This window comes from Haliotis rufescens, unplaced genomic scaffold (assembly GCF_023055435.1).
Source record: "Haliotis rufescens isolate VD_foot unplaced genomic scaffold, xgHalRufe1.0.p SCAF_9, whole genome shotgun sequence".
In the NCBI taxonomy this organism is placed as follows: Eukaryota; Metazoa; Mollusca; class Gastropoda; order Lepetellida; family Haliotidae; genus Haliotis; species Haliotis rufescens.
In genome coordinates, this window is record NW_025964383.1 from 5,707,432 (window position 1) to 5,728,427 (window position 20,996).

General features: G+C 41.7%; 1 protein-coding gene across 14 annotated transcripts in view; it reads right to left on the reverse strand.

Annotated features, from left to right (window-relative positions):
• Positions 1 to 4,555: 4,555 nt before the first annotated feature.
• LOC124151447 (muscleblind-like protein 2a) overlaps positions 4,556 to 20,996 on the reverse strand; it is a 411,834-nt gene continuing 395,393 nt past the window's right edge. For 11 of the 14 annotated variants that reach the window (XM_048390567.1, XM_048390570.1, XM_048390568.1 and 8 more), the window contains 6 exons: positions 19,588 to 19,842; positions 17,454 to 17,522; positions 16,590 to 16,743; positions 11,527 to 11,562; positions 10,773 to 10,857; positions 4,556 to 10,643 (listed from right to left, as the gene is read on the reverse strand). In XM_048390567.1, coding sequence (XP_048246524.1) covers positions 10,823 to 10,857; positions 11,527 to 11,562; positions 16,590 to 16,743; positions 17,454 to 17,522; positions 19,588 to 19,842 — 549 coding nt within the window. In that variant the 3' untranslated portion in view covers positions 4,556 to 10,643; positions 10,773 to 10,822. The remainder of the gene's footprint in view (positions 10,644 to 10,772; positions 10,858 to 11,526; positions 11,563 to 16,589; positions 16,744 to 17,453; positions 17,523 to 19,587; positions 19,843 to 20,996) is intronic. The other 3 variants (XM_048390571.1, XM_048390569.1, XM_048390572.1) reach the window with 3 other exon arrangements.

Consider the following 20,996-nt stretch of genomic DNA (forward strand, 5'->3'; position numbering starts at 1 on the left):
CAACAAGCCCTTGGACGATTGCAGGCTGCACAAACCGCCCGGCAAGTAGCCAAAGCATTTCAAGTCCACGTAAGGACCATATACAGGCTCCAGCAACGGTACCAGACCACCAACACTACAGATGACTGACTACGTAGAGGAAGACCAAGGTTCACCAACCGACTTCAGGATCGTCAGATTGTGCGACAGCATCTTCAAGATCGCTATGTTACTGCTGCGGAAACTGCTCCATCTCCACTGTCACAGGCCACACCGAGGACCCATTCCGACACCACGTCACCACGTCTTCGCCGGGACCGCCTTCACAGAGAGAGAGAGAGAGAGAGAGAGAGAGAGAGAGAGAGAGAGAGAGAGAGAGAGAGAGAGAGAGAGAGAGAGAGAGAGAGTCTGGCGACGCCGTGGGGGACGTTATTCGGATGCTTGTGTTGTTGAGAGAGACTGGTTGGGTGGTCCGTGCATCATGGTGTGGGGTGGAATTGGTCTTCCAGAACATCGGTCCAGGGAGAGGCAATGGTGTCACAGCAGCTCGGTACATTGATTAAGACTTGAGACCACACGCCATACCTCATTTGGCACGTCGCCGCAACCACGAGTTTCAGCATGATAACGCCCGTGCCCACACTGCGAGAGCAACACCAGACTTCCTCCAGCAGAATGGCATCGGAACCATGCAGTGGCCTGTCCTCAGTCCCGATTTAAATCCCATTGAGCACCTGTGGGACGAGATTCAAAGACGGCTGAATGACGTCCGACCAAGGCCGACTGAACTGCGTCAGGCGTTCCACAGAGTGTGGGCTCAAGTGCCTGTGGCCTTCATCAACCGCCTAATCGATTCTATGTATCGTCGCTGAACGGCAGTAATCAATGCACATGGCGGACACACGAGATACTGACTTGTGATGCCATTTTCTCAGAGACTAGTTTTGTGTTTCACTTTAAGAACATTTGACACTTTAATTTCAACCTTGATGATCAGTTTTGCCAAGTATATCTTTTTAATATGTTTCAAAGTATGTTTATAGTGTTTGGACAACTAAGGTTCCTCATATTTCTATCCATGGTGACGTTTCTTTTGCGGTTCAGTATATATTATATATGCCATTAAGATCCAGTATAAAACTGGTCTTTAGCAAGCCATGCTTGTAAGAGGCGACTAACGGGATCGGGTGGTCAGGCTCACTGGCCTGATTGATGCATGTAATCGTATCCCAGTTGCATTGATCGATGCTCATGATGTCAATCGCTCGACTGTCTGGTCCAGACACGATTATTTACAGACCATCTGTCGTTCATGACGTCACTTTGCTTCTTTGATGAGAACAATAACATATGCCATTTATGTTGATATTCACTCGTGTGAAGTTCATGAGAAATTGCTTGAAAAGCTCTCGAAAGGTCATGTACCCAATTAGTATTTCCTTTCTAAGCAATCTTCGGTACAGAGTTAAGAAAAACACATATTTTTGATTGTTTTGAGGAGATGTCACATTGCCACGCCTAAGAGACTATCACACTTAGCGAAACATAGGAATAGTTTGAATCTGGAACCATGCAGCGTGATCTCGTACGCCAACTGAACGTCCACAGGAACACTAAATTGCACTTACGGTGACGCTATGAACAGAACATCCACGCCAGAGACAGTCTCGTTGTAGCCGCCGACCGGTGACAACCCCTCTTCAGGAGGTACCAGATAGCATCTATCCCTGTACCGTCCATGGCAACAGATATACATCTGCAAAGACAGTCCGACGGCATCCGTCAAATCCTGATAGCAGATGATCAACACCTACGTCTGGAGTGCTGCAGATAACACTTGTGGTGGACAGCACGTCTGTTGAGAAGGGTGCATGGATGAATTAGTCTACAGGCGTCGAAGTGCATTTCATGTCACGCCACGCCATGTCAACTTGAATCAATCGGTTTGGGGTAGGTAGCGTTATGACCTGGGGCGGAGTGACGGCGTTATGACCTGGGGCGGAGTGACGGCGTTATGACCTGGGGCGGAGTGACGGCTACAGGTAGGACTGATGGGAATGTGAAAGCTGCGAGGTGCCGGGATACCGGCAGTTTTACCTTTTTTGAAACAGAACTGCCCTGGGGTGACATTGCAGTACGATGATGCCAGACCACATGTTGCTTGAGTTCTACAGCAGTATCTGACTCAGAACAATGTTAAAGTGCTACTCTGGCCTGAGTTATTCCCTGATCTGTCACAAATCGAACATTAATGGTTGAAATGGACCCACGTTTGCGACTTCTGCCAAATACCCCAACAACGTTGCATTAACTCCGGCTTATCCTTCTTCAGGTGTGGAATGCCATTCCCGAGGGCTTTCTTCATCATTTGGTGGCCTCAATGAGGGGAAGGTGTCAATACACAAGTTGACACAGTCGCTACTTACTGTTAACTTGTCTCTGAATCCTGAGGCCTGACATTACTCAATTGCTTATGGTAGGAACATTTACATTTGCACTTGCTCCAGACATGATGCAAATTTGCTCCTGGTTTAAATATACACACGAGTAATCGCGTTCACATGACAAGTATACTCACGTATGTATTTCCACACACGTATGCACATATACACACATATGTATAGAGGCGCATGTGAACGGGGTATTAGTTGTATTATCTCAATCAAATAAATAGAAGTTATCACGCGAGTGTGTTTGGGGATGGTAAATTTCCTGTATTAGGAATAAACGTATTTAGCGAGCCTGGGCGACGACAGTCGAGTGTAGTAAAAAATGAACGTTTGAGGTAACTTGATTAATAACGGGTCATGGCCCTACGATTGCTAAACATTTGTGTATGGTCTGAATCAATCTCTCAATTACAATTTGAGGGAGTCATGCCCGCTCCTCTTGCAGCGTCTGGCCAAGCTCGGCTGACATGGTGGGTGGCTTTCGAAGTCGACGTACACGTATCTCGATTATGTTCCAAACGTGGTCTATGATGGGAAACGTCAGGACTCAGGGCTGGCCATTGCATTTTGGTGATGTTTTACTGCTGGTAGTCAGTTACTATACCTGCACAATAGGTACCACTTAGCGTTATTGTTTCGAAAGACGTGAACCAGCATGGCGCGCAAACAGCACAACTATGACGCAAATTTTATATGTTGTTTCGGTGGCAATGTCCGTGGACATTATACAGTTGCGAGCTGGCAGTTATAGTGATTCTGCCGTATATAATTACAGACTCCCCCCCCCCCCCCCCCCCTCCCCCAACTCACATGTGTCATGTTACCTTACGTTGACGTCCGCATGGCGTTCGTTAGGTTGCCTCCAGACACGCCATGCCTATCATCTGAAAACATTACACGAGATCCAAAGTTCTAAGCTCTAACCACCATTGGCGTCTGGCTAGAATGTGTCGATTTGTTAATGGTGGTGTACCACGTGTTCTCCGAGCATGCTGACGATTTCCAATTGTCTGGTCGGTAATTTGAACTCAAGTTGCCAGGCACAAGTGAACAGACATTCCACTGGCTGTTTGGGCGAGATTTCTTAAAGTATGCTATTCTCATTAATCGATCCTTGTTTTGTCTTTGTATTGTTGACTTTGGGAGCCTCGTGTAGGGCCGATATGAATATTTTGTGTCAGAAACATATACCAAAGTCTACAATGCCTGAGATGAGACACATTGAACACATTAGCTCCTCTCGCGGGGTTCCACTAGTTTAAGGCATGCCCGTAGCCCTCAGAGATCAGCCATTTGGTCGTCTTGGGGGTGGGTGGGGGTTAGATTTTATTTTTAAAAAAAGAAAGTTTGACTATCACTAAAAATACATTGTTGCAAGGAGGTTTGTGTAAAGGAAATATTTCGATGTAATTAAAAACATTTGCTTTTGCTGATGCAGCTGTTCCATAGGCATTCATCATGGTGTACAGGACACCACATTATACTGCATTAAAGAAGAGTGAGTGAGTGAGTTGGGTTTAAAGCTGCTTTTAACAGTATTCCAGTTACATCATGGCTAAACATAATCTGGACTAACAGGTATTCAAACCCACAGCCATACGTGTCTGTAGTGCCCAAGGGAGGCAACTCTGCACAGTGAATTTATGGAGCCTCAGATGACTGGGCCCCTGCATTTGAGCAATGAGAGAGCTTACCCGTTACTGTGGATAATGAAAATCAACGATACTAATGTCTCTGTTATTAATGAAAATCAATGATTATAGCGGTCTGACGACCATTCACTGATGTGTAAATATCAAGAATGACCCCCTACCCAAGGCAGGGAGGAATTGCATGTCGACATGCAATGTTTCGGGTGTGTTAGGGCGTTAGGTTTGGGTTCTGAAACCATTCCATCTCTTGAAGTAATTTTTTAAAACTGATCTTTCTTCTGATGACCGATCATAACATTCATATTTAAAGATCCCCTACCTTTTTGAGAGTATATAAAAATGTAATGTTTTTAAAGAATGTTTTGAAAAATCTGGTGTGTGAGAGGAAGCAGAGCGTGAGAGCGTCTCCCCACAGGTAGTTGTCCACAGATCTGGTATTTGTTCACAAGTAAATGCACACATCCGACACAAGAATACATCTGAAAATATTTTTATTTGCTACAGTGTGTGAACTTTATTTTCCAATTAAAGAAAAGAAAATGTCTGAAAACCAAAATATAACTATTTACAAAAAATAACAAAGTCAACCACCTTAAGTGATGATAAACGATCTTGTTTCCGCAGTCTCTTGTTCATAGTACAACTACACATCTCTGTCCCCACCAGGTAATAGTCAGGCAGAAAACTACAAACTGTGGAATAACATGTCTGGTCTTAGGCAACTGTGTTGTGTCGAGTGTATTGGACACCTCGCTGCAACAGCACTCAACTAAACAACAGCAACATAGCACTATAGAAGTATGGACAGTATTTTGTGTTGTCTGTTTACTGCTTAACTGTGGCCTGGTCAGGACATGAACACCACTAGGAAGACGTCTTTGGTTCGCCTGCTCACATGTGTGAGATAGAGCAATGAGTTGTGAATTGACATGTGTAATGATTTCATGAAATAATTCACTGGAGGGTAGGATTGGAGATCACGATACAGCCGGGCTGTTAGAGCACCAAGAGAGGGCTGCGGTGGCCGGCCACTAGCCTAACGCAAGCCTGCGACAGAAGCCCACCTGTAGGAGAGGAGCTCTTAATCCACACCTGGTGGTCACTGAGGAATAACACGTCTTGGCTATAACCAAGAGGTTCATTAAAAAGACAATGTGGTTATTGAACAGAGCTACCATCAGGACCACTAGGACATTGATGAAGCCATGATATTGCACATATGCCCTCTGTTAGAGATGGCCTTAGAATAGTGGCAGCTTCTACATTAGTAATGAGCAATACACAAATTGCACTAACATACAAACATTGCAAAAAAAGCCAAAGACTGTTTGAATGTTTACTGGGGTTAGTTGTGACCACTGGCTTCAGATCAATTTGGAGAAAGAGCCCCTCTCCACTGACTGCTCTTATGTCCACCCCTATATTCCCTATATTAAGTCATGCACAAACTTAGGTAGGAATCTCTTTACCAAACAGGCATACACCACCCAGTGACAGATCATCTACTCATTTCACCATGGTGGTGATTATATTCTGAGATCAAGAAAGGAATACAGCGCTAGAACCCAGGCCAACTCGGGGGCCTATTGTCTATCTTAGGACATATACCGAAAATGGGAAAACTGAAACATTTTATCATACAAGTTTGTTTTAGAAGTAGTAAAAATACAAAAAAAGGCCAAAAACATATAGGTTTGTGATAGAATCGCACATCAGTTAATAAAAAGTTAAGACATTACAGTGGCAAAATGAGAACCATAGCTCAATAGAGACCCCAAGTTATTAGGAGCACCTCATCCTGGATTTCTAACACGAACATTGCAAATGCCCTTTCAAAAGTTTAGAGACCAACTCCTAGTCTTGATAATATGCTGTAATTGTGTGGATACATTAGAGACAATGCACGGAAGCTTACAAGATGACATTTCTTTAATCTAAACTCTGGCACAAATTATAAGCAGGCCAATGCAACAAGCATCTGTCCTTAGAGGGCATGATACTGACTAATGTTACCACTGAAGTACTGGAGTTAATGACAGACTAACAAAAACAAACAGACTATGTTTTACTTGTAAAAAGGTCTTTTTTTGTTCCACCTGTTAGCAGCTAATAGGAAATCCTGTGGTTTGAAAAAAGGTTGATGGCCAAAGGATGTTAAGTAACTCAGGATGGCTCTAGCATATACTCTAACAGGGCAAGATGGCAGCAAGCAAGCTTACACAGGAACTTTGCCAGCAGCCGATACTCAACTCAGATGCTCAATGCTCTGGAATGTAAGTGATTGCGCAAATTTGGATCCAATTGTAGCGTAATCATGAATTATAATGCCATCCCTGTGACCAAGAGCTGTGCAGGTATGTTATGTTGACAATGTGCAGTGATTACAGCAGTCTACATGTTAATGTGGAAAACAATCTTTAAATCCCAATCCCCAGTTTGTCCTTTGCTATACAGGAGGTTTCACACACAACTTTTGAATTATACTACATTTTACTGGGGATTCCCATTAATAATTTTATTCCAAGAGCAATTCAAAGAGTTCATTAAACGACATATTAAGGTGAATTAGTTTGAGGCATAAGTACTTCAGTTGTGAAATGAGTGTTGGGGACACTCCCATTCAGTGCAATTCTAGGTGGGCTCCAAAGACAGTTGGCCGATGTTAGGGCCTACCATGGTCAGTGAGCAAGGCTGGCAGGACACAAAGGAGGGAACTCCCTCATCAGACGGACTCCACACTTTACTTTGGGGGTGTTATACAGACTGAAAGAGTTAGCCGTGTGTATCATGGTGTGTGAGGGAGTCCATCCTCTACCCCCTACCAGCCACACTACACAAGAATCTGTGTTAAGCATGCATTAAGCAATAATCACACACACTAGGTTGGTTTCAGAATATATTTGTAATTTTAGTATTTATTTCAATCTGGCGAGAGTGTTTGACACATACATAGAGCTATGCAGACAGATACTAGAGAAGCCAAGTTTTGGTACAATGTAGCGGGCAGGGTGCTACTGAAGAGTAGCAAGAAGCAAGGTAGCAGAACTAGTGGAAGGTAGGTAGTATCGATGAGCGAACAAACATACTCCTGCTTGTGACCCTGGTACAATCTGTGCAGTGATGTACCTCCATACCTGTACGGAGAGAGAGTTATGTCAGTAAGTCCATCCCCTTCAGAACCTAGGTAGCAAGCACACATACCAAGCAGTGTCAAACTACTATCTTTCAAGATGATATTTCTGTTTTAGTTGCTCTGCAAAGGCGCTTCATTCAAATTAGCTGATCCGGGCGAACTGTTTGACAGTTCTTGGCAAACTAGCTCACACAAAGCTTACAAGCATTGGTGAAGGAACATTTCCGCTGGAGGCCAAACAGATCCAAAATACCTTGAAAGTCGAACATTTTATGTCCTTGCGTCACTGGCATCCAAAAAAATAAACAAGTTCATTGTTAATAACAATTATTTAACAGAGTGGCCCTGTGTGTTTTACACCCAGAGCCCTTGTATTCAATAGGAATTCAAACAACAGAGAAATAACAAAAAGAAAGTCTACAATGTACATATGATATCATGTGTCTCCACGGTGATGATGAGACAATCAGACAACAGTACATGGGTACAAACAGTGGAACAAGCTCCCCGCCACTCACAGACTCCAGAACATGAAGAACTGTACACCATCTTGTCAAATGTGGTATTCACTCCAGTTTCATCACATAACCTTTGCTTTAACCACTTTGACAAGAAAAAGAGCACCACGATTTATTGGAATCCATACATGTACATCTAAATCATTTGAATAATGTCAAAATGGGACCACATTAAATATTTCGCTGGATCGTGGATCGGTGGAGTGCCCTCAGAGGGCCGTGGAGATGAATGACAGAACACTCGGCACACGATGTTGTCATATCACCGTGGCAACACTGTATCTCATGACTTTTCTTGTCTCAAAACTTAGTATTGCCATAGTAATATATGGTTAGCTACTACAATGATGAACCGTACCCATGGAATTACATACATAGTAAAACTACAATGAACTGTATCCATGGTGATACGTACAGTACAACTACAATGATTGTATCAATGGTGATACATACAGAAAAACTACAATGATTTGTATCCATGTGATACATACAGATTACAACTACAATGATTCATATCCATAGTGATACGATTGGGTACAACTACAAAATACATATGGTATCACAAATACTAGTATAACTGTTGGTACATTGGGATATTTAACCTATATGACACTGATATCTAAAACTCAACACTGAAATATGCTCATAAAATGTCAGATGAAAATAAAATATATCAATTTCTGTACCCTTGGAAAGACATACTTTCCAAAATAAACACATTTTAACTGTGTGTCCCTTTTAATAAAAAGCTAATAACATAAAACTCACAAAACTACACACTCAGGTTTTAAAAATCTGGCTTTTGGATAAAAACAGAAAGACAAAAAAGTTTTATTGGAACTGCTCGAATCCATTCCAAGCTGTAACACAGTGAGCCATGCCAGCCTCTTGGAGACTTGTGGCACATCATGTGGTCAGGGCACAGCAGCAGCCAACATTTCATGTTTAGTATTTCTCCCAGAAACAAAGAGAATAAGTTTTTTTCTATAAAAAAACAACAACTTTTGAAGTTGATATGTATGTAATGTCCCTCCAAAAAGATCACCGTGTGAACACTGTTGCTAGAAATATGTACAAACTTTATCACCTCAGGTATATAAGGACACATGGAAGAGGTCATGACCTTCACACATGTAAAAGTCATGGCCTTCACCTTCCAGACATCTTTGGAAAGTTCAATGGCATTGTACGTATACAGTTTACTGTAAACCATTTCATTTTCATACAGTTATAACTTAACAAAACCTAAATGTACCGTCTTGACATGAGTCAATGTTATAATATGGGTCTGTACTAAAAGGAGGCCTTAGTTAATAGGAAATATCCAAGTATCAGGCAGTTTCGTCTTGTAATAAATGTATGAAAATCAATCTTGTACGCAAATCACATGGCTTACAGTAGTAAATTTGGTTTTGTTTTAGAAATATGTATTACATAAAACAAACGACACTCAATAACAATTCTAAAAGTATGATTATATTAGATACTTTAAGAGCACCCAGCACTATTTCGTTAATAAGGTGTGCTCTAACAGCATCTAACACTATACATGCACCTTTCTTAAGTTGACAGGGTTCTGGAAATGTAAATAACATACTACTATACCATCGTCATGGTGACGACAAACCAATAAACTACCACCAAGATATAGAACCAGTAACAGTAGAAGGAACAGAGGCCTTCCAATCACCTGGTTTGAACACAACAGTCCAAACCAGTGGCTGCAAACCCTTGAGAGGGGCAGTCCAGTCTTATGGCACATGGAGACATTCAAATGACACAATTCTAAAATCTTATCAATATGTAGGTAGGTGTACACCACCAGTTTACTAGAACCCAGCACAACACAAGTAAAACATTTTACATCACAATTTGCACTTAAAATCTGGTATCAAATTTGGTGTGAGCAGTACATTGAAGCAAGGTTTTCTTTTGATTGGTTTGCAACCTGTACCTGAAGGTAGGCATTGAGACTCAAGGAGAGAAACGAGACATCTAAAACAAAGAACTCTTAGAACTGAAAACCAGGTCTGAGAGATGCACCAGAGGTGTCTCCTTGGATCCCAGTGCTGGCCGCCAGGCTAGATGCATCACCACCCTTCTTCTACACAGCCTACATATCACTTCAGATTTTCCATTCATTTTGATTTAAATCAAACTTTGAATTATATGAACTTTTGGAAGGGTAAATCTTGATGATACCTACAAACGCTGTCCCTGTGATGCATCTAGCAGTGCTAACCGACAGACACAGGTGCCAGCCGTAACGTGTGGCCTGGATCATGGTGTAGTATTACCAGCAGGCAAGGGATGGTAAAGCTTGCCAGAAAGTCATCTACTTTAGCTTTCACAAGCAAAATATTAAAAAGACAGTTTCAAGCAAGCTTTGATCATATAATTTCTCAGAAAGCTTTGTGCATCTGCCAACAAAGGTTTTGATAAATATTTTCAAAAACTATCTTCACACAGCTATTGTGACAATGAAAAATTAATAAAATATCCTTGAGCTAAAACTCAATAGTTAAACAAAACAGATTTCTATTGTTTAGTGCTCATAAAATAAGAAAAGCATAACAACAATGGTTTTGAATGAAGAAAATCTGTGCTTTTCCATCTTTGCCCACAACTGGACATAAGCTGGCTATCCTGTTTTGGCCCATCCAGGAGTACAACACAGCATGGACATTTATCAGACCAACTGACTGGACTGAAACACTAAGTAGAGACCATCATGCTTGAGACATTTTGCCCTTCTCATCAAAGTCCGAGCTAGCCCCTGGGTCAGACAGGCAGACCTATGAGGCTGGCAGAATTACGGGAATATGGTAATACTTGCACAGAGGGCGCTGGCACTTGCCACGTACAGAATCGCGACAAACTGTCACATGGCCATCCATCACTTCAACGTATTCTGAAAACAAACAATTAGAGCGTTGTAAGAGAGTGATACATACCTATCAAACATGCTTACATAAACGCATTCCTACTGACAGTCTACAGAGAAACATCACATAAAAGTGGTGCTAGAATGGTGACTTACCCTCTAGAAGATGCACATACTTGCATTGCGGCCGGTCACACTGGCCGGACTTAAAATCTCGGCACACTGGGAGGGTGTCCCGCAACTGGAAGTGAAGAACAGGTGACATTGAGGACACATGCACCCAGCTACAGGGCCAACACTATATCCTAGAGAGGAGCATACACATACTACATTATAAGCATACATAGAAAATAACATTGTGTTCAAATGAACTGAGCAGTGTGTTAATCAGATTAGACTACATATATTGAACAGTAAATATTTATACAGCTCCTTAGATTCATGTCATTTACACATTCAGGTAACGGCTAAGGTAAAGCTAATGACAGGATACAAGACAACCAGTCTTCATGCATTTAACAACATTTATCAATATTTGTATTTGCACAATGCAGAGGCTAAAGTGGCATGTGTGAGGATGGCGCCATGCTTTGGTGTGAGTGTAATGGCCTGTATTGTACAATATGGAAGTAGTTAGCTGACAGGCAGTTCTTGTGTTGTTACACCTTGTGTCATATCTAGTGTGAAGAAATGAGAGAACAGAATTCACCTTGACCCAAACACCATTATTAGTCAAGGTTAAATGCCACATATTTAAATGAGAGAAATTCAATCCCATTCATTGTGTGTTTGTCTAGGATTCTGTACACAAGCATTTTGTTGAGATAAGCAACTTGGTGCTGCATGTCTGCCGGTAGATGGAAGCATGTGAGCTAGCTCTGCGAGGAGCAGGATGCAAGAGCGGACTCACGTGTTACATCTGCCACTTGTTGTGATGTCAAATGCCCTGAATTTGGAACAAAGATTCAATAAATGTTCTCTTGTAAACTGAGAAAAGTCCTCCTACTATGAGCATTATGAAGCAACATAATACAGCCGGGCACACTGACAAGCTCGGAGAGTTCGGGGCAAGCAGAGTGTCGGATTCCTTTGACTGGTCCATACACAGGGGGAGACAGAAGGACTCAAGGGGTATTACATCTTCAGAAAGGATGTACCTAGTTTGTTATTTTCAAATATATTTGTTTAAAATCTTGTATAAATGAACTACTTCTTTGACAAAGGAAATGTTACTGTTCAAAACAGCTGAATGAACAGCTGTGCAAGAGTGTGTTAGTAGGATGGTGCATCACAGTGAAAGTATGTGTTAGTATGTTAGTTTTGTGATCAGTACAGCTGCAAGGGTGTACGTCTATGACAGCTCCATGTGTGTGGGTGTTGCTAAGACAGCTCCATGTGTGTGGGTGTTGCTGAGACAGCTGCATGTGTGTGGATGTTGCTAAGACAGCTGCATGTGTGTAGGTGTTGCTAAGACAGCTCCGTGTGTGTGGGTGTTGCTAAGACAGCTGCATGTGTGTGGGTGTTGCCAAGACAGCTGCATGTGTGTGGGTGTTGCTAAGACAGCTCCGTGTGTGTGGGTGTTGCTAAGACAGCTGCATGTGTGTGGGTGTTGCCAAGACAGCTCCATGTGTGTAGGTGTTGCTAAGACAGCTCCGTGTGTGTTGGTGTTGCTAAGACAGCTGCTTGTGTGTGGGTGTTGCCAAGACAGCTCTGTGTGTATATGTGTTGCTAAGACAGCTGCATGTGTGTGGGTGTTGCGAAGACAGCTGCATGTGTGTGGGTGTTGCCAAGACAGCTACGTGTGTGTGGGTGTTGCTAAGACAGCTGCATGTGTGTGGGTGTTGCTAAGACAGCTCCATGTGTGTAGGTGTTGCTAAGACAGCTGCTTGTGTGTTGGTGTTGCTGAGACAGCTCCATGTGTGTGGGTGTTGCTAAGACAGCTGCTTGTGTTTGGGTGTTGCCAAGACAGCTCCATGTGTGTTGGTGTTGCTAAGACAGCTGCTTGTGTGTGGGTGTTGCTAAGACAGCTCCGTGTGTGTTGGTGTTGCTAAGACAGCTGCTTGTGTGTGGGGGTTGCCAAGACAGCTGCATGTGTGTGGGTGTTGCTAAGACAGCTGCTTGTGTGTGGGTGTTGCCAAGACAGCTGGATGTGTGTGGGTGTTGCTAAGACAGCTGCGTGTGTGTGGGTGTTGCCAAGACAGCTGGATGTGTGTGGGTGTTGCCAAGACAGCTGCTTGTGTGTGGGTGTTGCCAAGACAGCTGCTTGTGTGTGGGTGTCTTGCTAAGACAGCTGGATGTGTGTGGGTGTTGCTAAGACACAGGTTTTACAAGAAAGGAATTCTTATTCATTTGTGTTGGAAACTGTGTGCATATCTGAAGGTATAATAACATTTCTTTCACTTCATTTCTCTGTGAGCATAATGTTCCCTGTATCATTCATATCTACCAATATGTGTATTTAGAAAGTGACAACTACAAATTCCCAAACCTTGCCCCTAACAAGCATTTTGTGACACAGTAGTATTGTCAGATGAAGGAGATATTATACTTAAACAAAAAAGAAAACAAATCAAATCCCCTGACACTTGTGTTTCCAGGGCAGAATGGATTCCCAGTAACCCTGTGATTGTTGAGAGAACAAATCCAAATAGCGGTTGTAAAATGTGCCAGCTGGCTGATTGTGTGTTATCATGAAGTTGTTCATGGCTACTGTCAGTGAACCTCAGAGGCCATCATGATAGATCACTGTAATACCACTGTGGAAACACTCACTCACTTCATTCAACAAGGTATGATGAGGACCAAAATGGTTGACTAGATCTACATAGTTCAAGAAATGAGGGACGCTTTACAACAAATCACACATGTTCATATGAACATATGAAGAAATGAAACTGGTTATTTTTAACGCAAGTAGGTTTTAAAGTAAAATTGACTTTAGAGGTTTTGATGAAAGGAATCTGCATGCATTGTACAAACACACAGGAATTAGGTACAAGTCAATAAATACCAGTAATATACATAGCTTCTGTAGTCATTATCATGTGACTAGGTCTTTAAGTCCTTCCAACACACTTTCTAAGTCTTTCCAAACACCCTGAATACCTGAACCTCTTTCACTGAGGAGATGATGAACTACCACAAATGCTGAAGTAACTCAGATTTGACATCCTCAAACAAGTACTCCCACTTGATGTAGAGAAGTGTGCAAGTTGAGAATTGTAAAGTATTAACATGATGGATGTTATCAACTCCTTTCTGTTGTGTGTATGTATTTGTTGACTACTGGTTACCGTGTAGATTAGTGCTTTTAGCAGGTGATTAGATAGCTACCTGTTTATTGTCATCAAAGTACATGACACTAGCTGCATTAGAGGGGATTGGACAAGCAGGGGCCGCCACCACAGCCTCGGCTGGGGCAACAACCAGCGGATCTGTCAATCAAAGGTTGCCATGGCAACATAATGCAAATTGTGCAGGTGAAGCAGACACATGCAGAATGGCAAGAAGCACACAGGTTTGTGTAGTCAGCATGAAACAGAACAAAAATGATAAAATAACAAAATGGTGTTATGGTCTACACATGCATCCTGATCACACCTGTCTCCAGCACAACAGTGGCTCCGTGCAAGGATGGAACAAACAACATACAGTTATATCTCTGTTTATGTTTTTTAGAAGAGAGACTGCCGTGGCTCAGACAGGTGTGATGAAGATGATGACAGTGATTACAAGTCAGGTGAATGGACCACATCAGTCTTGGACAAATACATACATAGCCAGACTCTCCCCAAAATTCCCAATATATAGTGCAAAGGAATGTTTGAAACTGACTGGAAACAGAATTTTTACAAGCTCAAATTACAAATATTTTGTTTATTTAATTGCAATAACCAACATTGTGGGTGATAAACAAACATGCACACAAACCAGTAAATAACCTGACTTAAAGCATGTTTGTGGAAAATGTAGTCTAATAATGTCCTAACTGGTCATGTGAATTATTTTTTAGCTTCTTTTTGTTAGATAGGTGCCCATTTTTAAGATTGAAGAAAAAGCAGGAATACAAATGTGTAGACCTTTCTTCATTAGCTTTGACTTATTTATGAGCATACCATGAATTTGGAAATTATTTGATTCTGATTGGTCAGATAGAGGTATCTAATCACATTAACCACCTCTGATTGAAACAGCCACTTAGATGGCTGCATCACAGCAAATATTTTTAGAAAAGCATTTTGTCATTTTAAAGTAATCATATGTACAATTATAGGTTACAAATGAGTTGCAGTTACTACAATATTCAAAATATCTGTGACAATAAATTATGTTCAGAAAACACTATAAACGTGAAATAAAAGAGTGTAATTAAGAAAACTTGAGATTTGGCACTTTTCGGTAGCTGACTGTTACATCGTACCTTCTGCGTCACAATGAGTGGAGTAGGGACTAAACATTGCAAGGCTTGCTTCAGTTTCGGGGGCCCACGTCATGCTGGCTTATGAAGTAGTTGTGCTACACACTTTCAATGCCTCTCATATAAAGTATACTAGTGACAACAAACAAAGGGAACTGATGAAATGACAGGGAAAATGTAATGATGATAAATGTCTGTAAAATTAATTCTGCTTGACATTCTGACCTCCAACAATAGTGACAAATCAATTGTATCAAATAAATCCACATTAAAAAAGTAGTTTTCTCTAAAGAAAATAGAATCTCAAGAAATGTGAACTTAAACCCACATGTCACTCTAAAAAGTTACCAGTGTCATTAAATAAGGTGTCTGAAAGCCAATTTGGTGTAGAATATCTATTACCTATTGAGTTGGTCATGACCCAGAATCTCCTGTGGAGGAGACTTGAGTTCTCACTACTCAGCAGAAATGGACATTTGTCAAAATGCTTCCACACAAATGTTTTCTTAATTATGTGCACATGTTGATATTTTAGCCTGTGACTTTCATAAAGTATGTTGTATGCCAGTTTTAGATGTAAGGCACACAGCACACAGGCACCTGACTCCAAGACTGATGTGGGCTATTTTAGTCAATATTTAAAGCGAGACATTACATAAATACCAGTGAGCAAAATAAGTGTTAATGGATAAATTAAACGTATACCATATCCCCGAAGCACTATTATTCAACTATATTAGAAACAAATATATGTTAGTGCCAACTTGGCTTTTCTATACAGTGTCAACCATCTGATGCTTGCATGTCTAGAGAGGGTGCTTCATTCAAATGACAGTGAAATAGTGAAATAGTTTAAAGCTGTCCATATTTTTCAGCTTTTTAAATTATTCATAAATTAAAAATCCCTTAACCCTCCTCCCACAATCTGATCAAGTGTGTACTACACGGTGCACCATAACACATAAATCATGACTTCCATTGTTAAATCCCCTGTGAAGCAGGGTGGAGAAGCGCACACAGAGATCTGTGCTGAAGGATGTTGTGCACACTGTCTGGAGATCTTTCACATGCAAGCATTTAGAGGTGTCAACAAAAACCAAAAAGAATGAAACAAAACAGAAATGTCAGTGACTGATGCACACTGAAAAGTTCATGCTCCAGTTGCCACTACCATCAAGACTATGGGTCTAGTTCCCATTCAGAGAGGATATCGGGGTGAGACGGGAGTATGACAACATAGAATGATGCAACTCTGCTCACATCACATATACACAGCAGTTCACCACTCCATGCTTTCTCAAGTTCCATTTTATTTATTACTGTATGATTCTGAGCCACTGCATGGGTGACTGGTACAGATCTGGGCCACATGTGCAGAGAAGCTGACAGACTGCCATGACCACTGTGTATTGTCAAGCAGAGGCAGTGCATGCATTGGTAGTTATATCACACAGATATACACAAAATACACCATACATTCCAATATTACTAGCATGTAATGTGTGAGCTAGCCAAGACGGCGGTGGTGGCCAAGTGGTGAGAAAAAGTAGACTTACACGTGACTGGTATATATGGTTGTTGTCCTAGCTGCATAAGGGCGGCATGTTGATATGCTCCTATAGCACTAGGCTGGTACGTCATGGGAAATCCGCTCTTAGCATCCGTCATCGCCATCCGTTTGTAAGGGGGCACAACTCCAGGGATGGCACCCTATGGGTGGCAGAGAGGACAAAAATGATTGGCCCAAAGCAAAGCAGGTGTAGGGAAATTATCATACATAAACATAAACAACAGATAGACAGCACATTATTTCTCTTGGAATGACTTGAAAGAATAGAAGAAGACAGATCAAGTAACTCAACCGACAGATCAGACATAGTGTTAAAATTAGCTTCTTCAATTGCTTTACAGAAAAAACCTCTTGAGCATTTCTAAGATTAATATTAAAGAGCTTGAAGCATCTACAAGACCAGTAGACTGGGCTAAATATCATCATTGAGGAACATTCTAGACTAGGGGACATTTGCTACTTGAGGGGAAAACTAAGACAGCTGTATAAATCACATTCGCTTCAATACCAATACTCTACTTATAGACAGATAGAGAAATATCTTTACATTGATTGGCTATCAAATTGATGTTGCAGAATCACATGACCACGGATAGATTACAACCCCTGTCCCAATTTGATAGACAAGAGTTTCAAACTGGGTGTCCTCCAGTCAGAAGCTGCCATGCAGTAGCCTGCGTGTACTGTGATGCTTGTGAGAATACTGCCAGACAATTTGGATCACGAATGAAAGGAAAATGAAATTAATTCTACAGAAAGCAAGATATGTCACTTTGTGTGTCATGTGACTGTGCAAACAATCTCTTAAAGCTTTCTACAGCTACATGCAAAGCATGATGGGAAATAGTACCAGAACAAGATCGTCTGTAGGGTCACGAGGTCGCTTCTTGCCCGCGGTCAAGACCTCAACCACTTGCGGCTAATTAGTATGCAGAGCACATGATGGCAATTGGCCAATGAAATGGCGGCATGGCAGGGATGGCGGCACATGACAACAGCAAGCAGCAAGGCATGTTGGGTGATGAAAATAAAAAAGGCACCGTCGGTCAAGATTGATACCATGCATATAAATACTCAATGTTATCTTTACAAAAAGCTTTAGAGAGAGAGACATACATCATGCCTTTATTCCAGTAAAGGAAAAGTCCTTCCCCATAATTTGAAATTAAAATATAGGTAAGTGTTTGGATAGATGCCAAGTGCTTGAGTTGTTATTATCAACAACGTGAGTAGAACCCTTAGAAGAAGACAGAGTGCCAAAATTAATAATTCATGCATATAACAAAAATTAGAAATAAAACACTTTCAGTAAAGAGTCAACCCAAAGCAAAGAGTAAGGTTTGTCTATGTGATGCTCATCAGAACATACAGAAAGCTCTCATTTATTTTGTGGGTGTGTAAGTTCAATTTGCTAAACCCTGCTGCATTTCTAGTCAAATAAGAAAAATCTGCAACAGAAGAGAATTAAACCATCAAAGCTGAAAAACAAAATGATAATGTATTTTTACAAGAGCTATCATATTAAACTATATATTCTTGTTGCAATGGCAACCATTGTTGAGCATGTCATGATTTTTAGTGTAGCAGACAAAGTGCTGTAACTATGGGGAGGTTACTACAGTTTGTCTGTTCAACTAGGAAACATACCTTTACTCCAAAATATTTGAGGTTGATCATCCCTCGTTGAAGGAGAAATTTTCCATCAGATTAGTTTAAATTTATTGAAGAATTTTGATTGAGCTTGTCCTTGGGTTTTCGAAATAATAAAGGACAAAGCTTGAAGCTGATTGCAGTGTTCGGATAGCAAGTCGCATGTGTCATGTATGTGCGTGGATTGGTATATATTAGCACGTACGTACAACCAAGCGATACACCAAACGTTCACATGCAGTTTGGGTCACTGACTTGATTTGCTGAAATTTACTAATATCACCCCCTGTTGAAACTCTTAACGCTGTAACAGTCGAACATTTCGCTTCTAATTGTTTACAGAAATTAGCCATCCATTTAGTATGTACACGTGTTTCGTGTAAATGTTACGAAGATGGTTTGTGGCAGACTACGGTGTTGCTGTGAGGGCATCGTCTGGGGCTCCCAGCGCAGGTATTTACAGCTTGTACATTGGAGCTTGCGGATAGACGGACGATGGATGGATGTGGTCTGTATACGGGTTGGAGTGGCAGATTTGTGGATTGAAGTAGCAGGAGACAGAGCAATACCAGCAGACATGGACAGCAGGTAGCTAACGACATCAACGTTGGCTGGTCCTCTCTGTATGATATCTGAGCTAACCAGCAAGCCCCTAGCAGGATCTCAGACAGTGGTGTCATAGAGGTGAGTGACTAAAGGCGGCGGAGAGTGGTTGCGACTACAACAGGCGGGCGGGCGGGCGGGCGGTCAAGCTTGCACAATGCAGTGTTAGAGTCTAAATAGGTAGAGAGAGAGGGTGTGCTGGCTGACTCCCGGCCCACATCAAATAAAGTGTGGAGGTAGTGTAGTAGTGCCACGCTCAAACTAAACAAAAAACTATCAGCGTTTTTCAGCAAGGGGATGATGGATGGACTGACGGATGTCATATCAGGGAATGCAGCTTTCAAGTGGAGTGACCCAGCATTAGAATCTTAGGTATCTTGATGCAACCATTACAAAAAAGATTTGATACATCAGTAATTCGATGCTTTCTTCTTAATGATGATTATAAATGACAATGCCCAAGGGAAATGAATCTATTATGAGTACTTTCACATCCTTTGTAATAGATTGCATCAGATTCCCATGTATCAGGTCTAGCAATAAATAATAAGGTAGTAAAGTAAGACTCAACAAGCATAGTATGCAAGGTACTGATAGAGTGTGACTACAGACACCAGACAGCAGAGGACGGACAGATGGACGGACAGAGGAAGGAGTAAGCTGACAGACAGGTAACAGACTGACAGACAGACAGACTGTATAAGTGTGAAGTAAGCAGACGGTAGCCCTACCAGCTGAGTCTGGGTCGGGGCGTTCTGCGCAGCGACAGCGTTTGCCCGTTGTTGAGCGGCCTTAATCTGGGCCTGAAGGTGGGCCGGAGGGTGAAAATATCTACACGAATCCCGCGTACACTTCCCCTTTATGAAATCCATACACACCGTTACATGGTTGTCGGATTGGTCGACTGTTACATTGTCAGGAGGGTGAGCAAAGCGACATTCGCTAGGTTGTCGCGTGCATGTACCTCTTTGAAATTCACGACATACCTGAAATGAATGTAGAAAAGCAGAAAAAGGCATATGTTAGTACTTGCAGATGGAGCTTGGGGTGCCCCTTGAGCAACTAAAATAGCTAGCTTTGACATATGTCAGAGAGAGAAAGCAAACCAATTTACAGGAGAGAGGTGAACTAGTTTAGAATGTGCTAAAGTCTAGAAATAGTGGCTAGGGAAGCACTACATAGTTACCGTTGTTGTGACAACACACGTGGAACTAGCAGCAGTGACCATGTTAAGTCCAGCTTGTGGACATTAGGGTTACCTGCCCCTGATAAAAGCTTGTTGTAGCATATGTAAATTTAGTGCAGATGTGTGCAGTGAATTGTGAATAGAACTGTACACAAGCTGTCTAAAGCTTTAAATAAGATAGCATATTTAAATAGCCAAAGTGAAATACCCACAACCCTTTACCATGAATATTTTGTCAGTCTTTCCAATGACATTAATGATGTCTCTCTTTCAAGATGATACAAGTGTACCATTACTCATCATTCATCTATTCTAACTGGGAATTACGTCATCTGCTCAACTGATCAATTTTCTTTACTGTACATGGAGGAGTGAGTGATATTAAACTTGTATGATATTGTCTGAATTACAGAGCAAGTATGAAAACTCAGTGGTTACTAAGTGGTAATTGTGGCTAGGGAAGACACTTGGGTTCTCCTTGTCTGAATGCTCGCCTTGTCTGAATGTGAGGGTACAGAGCCGAGCCAGGCCCAGCCCACTGTACTTTCTGGGAGGCAACACTTCCGCACTGTGCTCCACAGACAGAAACAACACAGAAATGTATTCATGTCAATACTACAGGAATCAACATTTCAACATACTTACACATATCTGACCACGTCGTGATAATGTTTTGCTGTGAAATTCTAATCTTGTTTCCTATCATATGACATTTGGGGAATGCATTAGGTACAACCAAAGATACTACTTGAGGGTGGGTCAGCATCCTCTAGCAAGATGACAGAGCATATACCAGGCCCTTGCATACAAAGCATCCAGGAGAAGGAAATAAACAAATGTAGAGAGAGCTGACCTACATCTAAAAAGAAGCATTTGAGAGATGGAAGCATATTGCAGCAGAGTGCCTTCCCTTTCCAGAACACTTCAGACTAAGGCATATAAATGTAAGGACAA